Consider the following 8,071-nt stretch of genomic DNA (forward strand, 5'->3'; position numbering starts at 1 on the left):
GGGGTCTGTGGTGCCAGAGGGACAGGGCTCGGGGGGCAAGCTGCCATGCTTGCGTTAGGGGTGGGGGGCACAAGGAAGTCTGCAGGGCATGGAGGGCTGCCAGAGGGGACAGATGGTGGGGGCAGCGGGCCGGCGTGCCGCTGGAAGCTGGAAGGAGGGTTCCCGTGTCTGGGAGGATGTCAGCCAGCCGGCGGGAGCCGGAGCAGGGAGGGGAAAGAGCACTCGGGATCCTTTTGCTGCGATGCTGCGTGCCGTGGCAGCGGAGAGGGATGCAGGCGTCTTTGTAGGGAGAGCAGCACCGAACAGAGACGCCGCCAAGAAGCCGAGCAGGCCCCTGATGCTGATGTTGTCATCTGTGTCTCTGTTCTGTGTTATTTCCAGCTGATTGGTAAAGATGGAAAGAGGGAGAGGAGGAGGAGGAGGAGGAGGAAGGAACCTGGGAGGTTCTGGCCTGCACAGGAGCATTTATTCCCAGTCCCAGCAGCAGTACCATTACCCGGCCTCTTCCCAGGGGGGCTGCATGGAGATCCAGGAGCTGGCCTCCAAGAGGGTGGACATCCAAAAAAAGCGATTTTATCTGGATGTGAAACAGAGCTCCCGGGGCCGCTTCCTGAAGATCGCCGAGGTCTGGATAGGAAGAGGCAGGCAGGACAACATCAGGAAAAGCAAGCTGACCCTCTCCTTGTCCGTGGCCGCCGAGCTGAAGGACTGCCTGGGGGACTTCATCGAGCACTACGCCCACCTGGGCCTGAAAAGCGGCCACGGTCACCGACACGAGCACAGCAATGACAAAGAGCAGCTTCCCCGGAGGAGACAGCAGCACCCTCCGCCTTCGCCTCCGGTGTCTGTGGGCTCTGAAGAGCACCCTCACAGCGTCCTCAAAACGGAGTACATCGAGAGGGACAACAGAAAGTATTACCTGGACCTGAAGGAGAATCAGCGGGGGCGCTTCTTGCGGATTAGACAAACGATGAGTAGGGGACCTGGCATGATGGGATATTTTGGCCACAGCTTGGGACAGGAGCAGACGATCGTCCTTCCGGCACAAGGGATGATCGAGTTCAGGGATGCTTTGGTCCAGCTGATCGAAGAATACGGTGAGGGGGACATAGAGGATCGCAGAGGGGGAGGCGATGAGCCCCCGGAGCTCCCCGAGGGCACCTCCTTCCGGGTGGACAACAAGCGCTTCTACTTCGACGTGGGATCCAACAGGTACGGCATTTTCCTGAAGGTAAGTGAGGTGAGGCCGCCCTACCGTAACACCATCACGGTTCCGTACAAAGCGTGGACGCGGTTTGGGGAAAATTTTATCAAGTACGAAGAAGAGATGAGGAGAATTTACAACAGCCATAAAGAAAAAAGAATGGATGCCAGAGAGGACAGTGGTGAAGAGCAAGAGGGTCTCGAATAGAGTGCATTGGACTGGCCATCTGGCAAAATAAAACAAAACAAAACAAAACAAAACAAGCAGAAATCGGTGAGAGGGACTGACCTGTAGTAATTTCAAGTCCCCCCCCATTTTTTTGTAAAGTCCTTTTCCGGTAGTTCTTGCTAACTCCAGTACGTAATGTCATAGGAGTCTGGTTATCACTTGAAATTATGCCCAAAACATCTCCGTGTGTCTTAGGAAAGTACCAACCTCCCGAGTCCGTATGAGTCAGCCGCTTCGAGTGTTGAAGACTCTGGAAGTACACATATCAGCACAAACAAAAATCCGGCACTCCGACCTTTAAATAGTCTTGTGTTGCACTTCAACGCGATACAAAAAAAAAACCCAACTTCACACCCAAACCTTATGCTGAGATGTATCAGTTTCTGCTTAGGACGGGTTTTCCGGGACTGAATTCTGCCTGTAGTCGGTCAAAAGGCTGAGCAGCGTATCCGTAGGGCGTTGACAGCAGAAGTCATCTTCCCGTGAATTGCTCTTATGTCTATGAGGAGAGGCAGAGGTTTTCAAATTGGCATCTGTTGCTTACTGAGTTTGAAAGGATATTCTGTGTGGGTAACACCTCGCTAACCGGTCAGATTTTTTTAACGTGCTGGTGAAAAGCGGAAGATTTGTTATTCATTTTGTAGTTTTGGGCTGACCGAATAACCCGAATATCCCAGGAAAACAAAGCTTTGCTCGAGTGCTACTGAATGGCAATGGATAATAACCCGCTCCTCATCGACATCTTCTGCCCATGCCAGGCTGATGAATTTTGTTTTTTTCTTTTAATGCATTTGTCCAAAAAAATGTCAAAAGGTATTTTTGTAGGAGGGGTGTTATGGGTTCCAGCTGTGGAGCGGAGGTGGAGAGACGGCCGCGACCGAGGCTCCCAGCTTCTCTCCCAAACGTGAGGTTGATGCGGTCGTGATGTTACCCGTGTGAGGAAAGCGCCCGGGCGTTTTTCTCCTCCCGTGGCGAGAAAGAGCTTTGGGGGGTTTGGTGCACCATTGGATTGGTATAAAAAGGCGTCTCTCGTACTTACCCATCGTGCGTTGCCAAAGCTGTGGTTGACGCCGCGTCGGGTTTTCTGTCGTGTTGATTTTCCAGTTGTTGTTCTTAAGAGATAATATCCGTGCCCTGCCGTCACCCTCTTCCCACCCTCTCAAAGCTGGGCCCATCATCAAGCAAGTCCATTCCTGATCGCCCACCTTGAGGTTTCGGTGTCCTCCCGCTGAAGTCTCTGTCACGTACATTTTACGTCTCGCGATAGAAATTCTCTGCCTGGAGGGAAAAATGTGTACAATTACCTGTTGAGGAGGTTGAGGAAAGACTTGGAACATTCTTTGTCATTACTTAAAAACGGAATATTTACAATATGAGGGGCTTTTCCAGCCTTTGGCTGATCAGCTCGTCTCCCTCTGAAACCAGCGGGAGTTTGAATCAGTTCCAGGTACTTCCCACAACACATTGCCCGCCTTTAAGATTTGGTTTTTTTTATTTGGGAGTTCATGTTACTGCGTCCAATGAGATCTTTATAATGGTTTGAGTTGTTGTTTTTACAGAGTGGCCTAGTGTGCACGTGGACCAGCTATTTCCTCATCTGACCATTACATGGTTCTTTTTTTTAACCTGTTGCGAAATGTCTTTATCTCCAACCGAACCATTCATCATTTTTGGTCAGGACCCACCTGCACGCCGCACGGCCACGCTCGATCCGAATGCAATTTAGTACCTGTTAACATCATTAACCATAAGGAGAAAAGTTGGGGAGGCAGGGGTGGGAACCAAGAGGATAATCTGGACTTGAGTGTGGGTACTAAAACCACTCGATCTGTTTGAACTTTCAAAAAAAAAGGAAAAAAAAAAAAAGAAAAAAATTAAAAAAAAAAATAAAAGCTTGCACCAAAGTCACCAAAGAACCTTTAGGAAAATGTTACGGTTGTGACAGGAAGTAAGAACGTTAATTTCACTGTTTTAGGTGATTCCCCCTTTAGGTAAAACCACTTTTAGCAGTTAGAGCAACCGAGCCTTTGGCTTAGTGTCCAAAACTCCCGTCCGTCTCTGCGCAGATCGCTCTTTCAGGTACTTTTTCAACTCTCGGAGAGATTTTTCTCGCTGCACCACTCATAAACAGCTGGCGGACCACGATGAATCAGCAGGAGGTTCAAAGAGGTACTGGTTCATCTTTGCTCTTAGGGCTTCGGTCCCAATGTTTTTAACAAAACCCACCACCAACAAACCGCAACCAACAAAGATTAAAATAACCCTACATCCCGGTATCGGTGTTAAAACCAGAACTGAGTGAATGAGTCCTTGACGCGTACGTCAGCGTATCGCTGGCTGCTGCTGCTCGTCACAGTGCCTGGAGTCAAAATTCACTTGTGTTCCAACAAACCGGAGCTATGAATGTACAACCTTTTTACGCTCGCCTTCCCCTTCGCGTTTCTACGTGGCGTTCCTCCCCCACGAGCTTGACATCTCCCCCTCCCAGCCTACCCTTGCCTCAAGGGATCGCGAAAGCTCCTACGTTGGAATGAGCCCGAGTTCCCGTGTGTGTTGTAAGTGCTCGCTCCTTCCCTGTGTTCCCGTAGTGTCGGTGAGGAAAATACTTGCGACGGGCAAAGCGATTGGAAAGGGGATGTTTTCTTTACCGTTTTAAAAGGGAAAAAAAAAAAATAAGAAAAGAGACACGAAATGGCTTTCCTTCTTGCTGCCCACTCGCCGTTTTGGCTGGATGCAGCCCGGCTGCATCTTAGTTTGGCTGACAGCAGCGTGCGTTCCAACCGTTTTTTTAAACCCCCCCCCCTTTATCCTGTGTTAACGAATTGGCCTTCCGATGGCATTAGTTTGTTGTAAATATCGGCCAGGAATTTGGTTCTGGCACGCGGGTATCCCGTAGGATCCACGAATGCATTTACTCTCCCCTCTCCCCACCCCTGCCCCCGGCACGGGATGCACCTTAGTATCCGAAATTGGATCGGGATCTTCATGTCCGTAGCCGCCCCACCCGTGGGCGGGTTTCCGCCGCGCTGGAAAGCGCCGACGCTTGCAGCTCTTGCGGTTGGAGGGTGATACGGACTCACTCGAAATGTAGCAATGCAAGACTAGAACGGTGAGATTTGGAAACGGGTTCCTGGTTATTGTTGGCAGCGCCTCTTCAGCTTCCCAGAGCGGCGAGAGGGCGGGCCGCTCGCGCGCAGAAGGGCCCGCGGAGATGCTTGGGAGCGCCGAATCCCCAGTGCGTTTTAAGTGTTTGGTCCTGATGCCCTAAAACTGCCACGTCCCTTAAACTTGAGAAAACACAAGCTTATTTGCACTAGAAAGAACGGCCAAAAACAATCCTTAGGAGGACAGGGTGAAGAGCACCGGTCTGAACCTCTTTTTTTTTTTTTCTCATGAGAGAATTTCCTACGAAAGCCCTCACCTCTGTTTCGAAAATTGTACGGTCCCGGCAGAAAGTCTGTCAGTTCAATAATGAAATCGTAATGCACTTTATATTGTGTAAATAACAGCAGGAGCACGTTTCTGCTCCCGCTCTGGTAGGGGGATGCTTCGATAACGTAGTCTGATGCTGAAAGAAGCCATCTCCTGCATGCACGTGTCTGTCAGAGCCCTATCGTACTTGCTTGATCCAGCTCCGCTCGTATGTTAGAGGAGGACAGGCGCTCCTTTAAGGATCCTCTCAAACCACCGAGAGGGCTTTGGTTTCGTTATTTAAGTTGTGATTTGCAGAGCCGCTGAGCACCCTGAGCTCCACCGTCGCTGCGGCTCCTCGCCCCATCTGCAGATTGGGTCCCCAGCGTTGCTGCCGAGGCTTAAACCCAAGTTTTTCACGTATTGTCTGGAGTTCAGCAGCTCCCTCAGACTTGGCACAAAAGCAGGGATGGTCCCTAAAAGCTTATCCTGGGTGGGAAGGGGCCGCGGGGGCTTCCCTTCCCTTGCAGCCAGGGGATTTGTGTGGAGTCCAGCCCGTCCAGACAGCTTTCTCGGGAAAGTACGGAGGCAGGGGCGTGCTAACAAAGGGTCGGGAAGTGTTTTGCACTGGTGTGGTGAGGGTGACCCGCCGGGCGCTCCGAAAGGGATGGCAAAACCCACCATCGTTGTGGTTTTGTCGCCTCGAGCCTCGCTGACGGACTTTACCCGTCAAGAAGAAGCTGCAGCGGTTCTTGGTAACCTACTCGTCGTCGTTAAGTGTGTCTTATCTGTATCCGATATATACAAACTCATATCCACATGTAGGCATTAATATATTTATGTGAGTATATTGTAGCCTGTAGTAGCTCGTAGCGAAATAATCTTATTTATCACAAGTACGCGGTATAAAGAGGGAGCAGTTTTCTCCCGCTCCCAGTCCGGACAGACGCGTTATTCCACCGAGAGCCGACTGCGTGCTGTTCGTCGCGGCCCTTTTAAGAAGATTTCCGCTTCTAAGCGCTCTCGTCCCTTAGGTTTTCAGCAAGGTTGCAAGTGAAAACGTAGCCATGAGAAGGCAAAACTCTTCCTTGGAGGCGTTGTTGTGGTGAAGCGAGAGCTGGAGGTGAGGAGCAACTGCAGGTACTGCCGGCCACATCGTGTTTCACTGCCATTTCACAGTCCCCTGGCTCTGCAGACCTCTACCACATTCAGAAAAGCTCAAAAAGCTGTCCTTTATACTTAGAAAAAAATAGCAAGCAATTACCAAAAGCAATGTTAGCGTGCTTTTTTTCCCTGCTAAAGACATCCCAGTCTAATGATTGCATCTTTTCTTCTCCCCTGTGACCCACTGAAGTGATCTAAACTCACGGGGAAGGGAGCTGGTAGTGGTCAGGGAGCCTGCTGCTCCCTTGACTTGCAGCCCTTTTATCCAAGCGTGGTAATTTTTATAGCGGAAAAAGGTTTATTACTGGGTCTTTTTAATGGGCAGGAATTAATGAATGAGCAGGTTTAGTTCAGTGGCATCTCATCTACCTTTTGCTGTGCATACAGGATCCACATGCAATTTAGAAAAGAATTCCTAAAGACAAGTCTACCTTCCGTTGAATTTTCTATGCTGCTGCCCCCAAAATTAAAACACCCTTTGGTGTGAAGGGTCTCGGTTGCCCTCTGTGCCCCACACACTTGCTGTTCGTTATCGTTTAGCCCATAAGTGCTGTGAAATCAGGGCTGTGAACACTCTGGGGTGATTCGGTCTTGCCTAAAAATGGCTGAATTCTGTCATGACCACAGCAAAAAAAAGCCCTTGCCAGGTGACAGGGTGCTTTAGGACCTGGATATTTTGGAAAAAGCTCAAGCCGGGTCTTTCGCCGCTCTGTTTCTCCAAAATCTGCAGAAGCTTTCGTGGGCCGCCACCGATTTTTCTTCCTAATATTTTGTCATGCCCATGTCCAGTTCCCTGCCTGTACCTCCGTAAAGGCAACAACATTTGAAAGCATCGAGGTAAAGCAAAATATCAGGAACTCCTGATAGATGACATGGTTTAAAAATTGGCTTTCCAGAAATGTCAGAGCAGAAATTGAGGTTTCAGAAGCCAGACGTCGTCTTGACGTTTCTGTGACAGATGTCATTAGATCGTTCCTTCTACACGCCGAGGCATCGTGCGAAACGTACACCCACAGCCTCGGGACTCTCTGCTGTACATTAACTTCTAGAAAGGTTGTCGCTGGATTTACCTCCTGGCCTTTTCACGCTCATTAGACCTGGTTTGTGTCTGTTCTGTACCCAGAGGCACTGGCCCAGCCTGGAAGTGCCTGGCCACCACCCAATAAATCCATCATTAGCGACTTGCTAATTCATCTTCCTGTTCGATAGGCTACCTCGAACCACTTGGAGCGGCGCTTGGAAATTGCTAGTGACAAAGAATTGGGGTTTTGGCTGGTTCAGAGCCATCCTGCGTACCAGTATTCAACAGGGAAGGATAACGGCTCCTGCCTTGGAGCCGGTGGATGGGAATGCAGCCGGTCAGTGGGGTTTCTTAACCGCGGTGTGGGGAACCCATCCCGTAGGCAGAAGGTTGCGTTTGGCTGTTCCTTCATCTTGGTAACTTGCCATGCAGTGATTAACTGGAGGAAAAGACGGCCCCTCGTGTCGGTTGCTTAGCTAAAGCTAAGGGGCTCTGCCCAGCGCCGTGCTGATACAACATCTATGAACTTGTGTGCGTATTGCGTACAAATTAACCGAGAGAGAAGGGGCAGAGGAGGATTAAATATGTATTTAAAAGAATGATTTTATGTCCTGTTTCCAATAGGTCCTTCGCTTTTGATAGGGTGAAATTTTAGCTGTCGTCTTTGCTGTTGTCCGTGTCAGAGGCGTTCAACGTGCAATACAAGCAAGGAGATAGATTTCACAAGCAATACCCGCTTACTCTACTATTAACGTTGAATCTTTACACTACAAATCGCGTGCAATAGAATCTGCATTTCAAAACAGCCGAGAGAGTATGTGGGATAAAAGACACGGGTTAACCCCGGGCTCTTACAAGTATTCCCATCTGGTCGTTTTGCTGAGCACATGTTGTTGGCAGGAGGCGGAGGGAGAGGGGGAGTAAGAGCAGAGAGAAGCACTTCCCACCGCGGCAGAGGAACGAAAAGGCAGGAGGGGGCGGAGGGAAGCGAGGACAAGATTCGTGCTCCGGAGAATCGCAGAGCACGACGCTGGGTTTATCTG

The 8,071-nt window shown here is 50.1% G+C and overlaps 1 protein-coding gene across 1 annotated transcript; it reads left to right on the forward strand.

Annotated features, from left to right (window-relative positions):
- Nucleotides 1–394: 394 nt before the first annotated feature.
- On the forward strand, nucleotides 395–1,411 carry PURG (purine-rich element binding protein G). The gene has a single exon (XM_010191880.1). It carries the CDS (start codon nucleotides 395–397, stop codon nucleotides 1,409–1,411), a length of 1,017 nt encoding a protein of 338 aa, XP_010190182.1.
- Nucleotides 1,412–8,071: the final 6,660 nt, after the last annotated feature.

This window comes from Mesitornis unicolor, unplaced genomic scaffold (genome assembly GCF_000695765.1).
Source record: "Mesitornis unicolor isolate BGI_N332 unplaced genomic scaffold, ASM69576v1 scaffold17749, whole genome shotgun sequence".
Lineage (NCBI taxonomy): Eukaryota > Metazoa > Chordata > Aves > Mesitornithiformes > Mesitornithidae > Mesitornis > Mesitornis unicolor.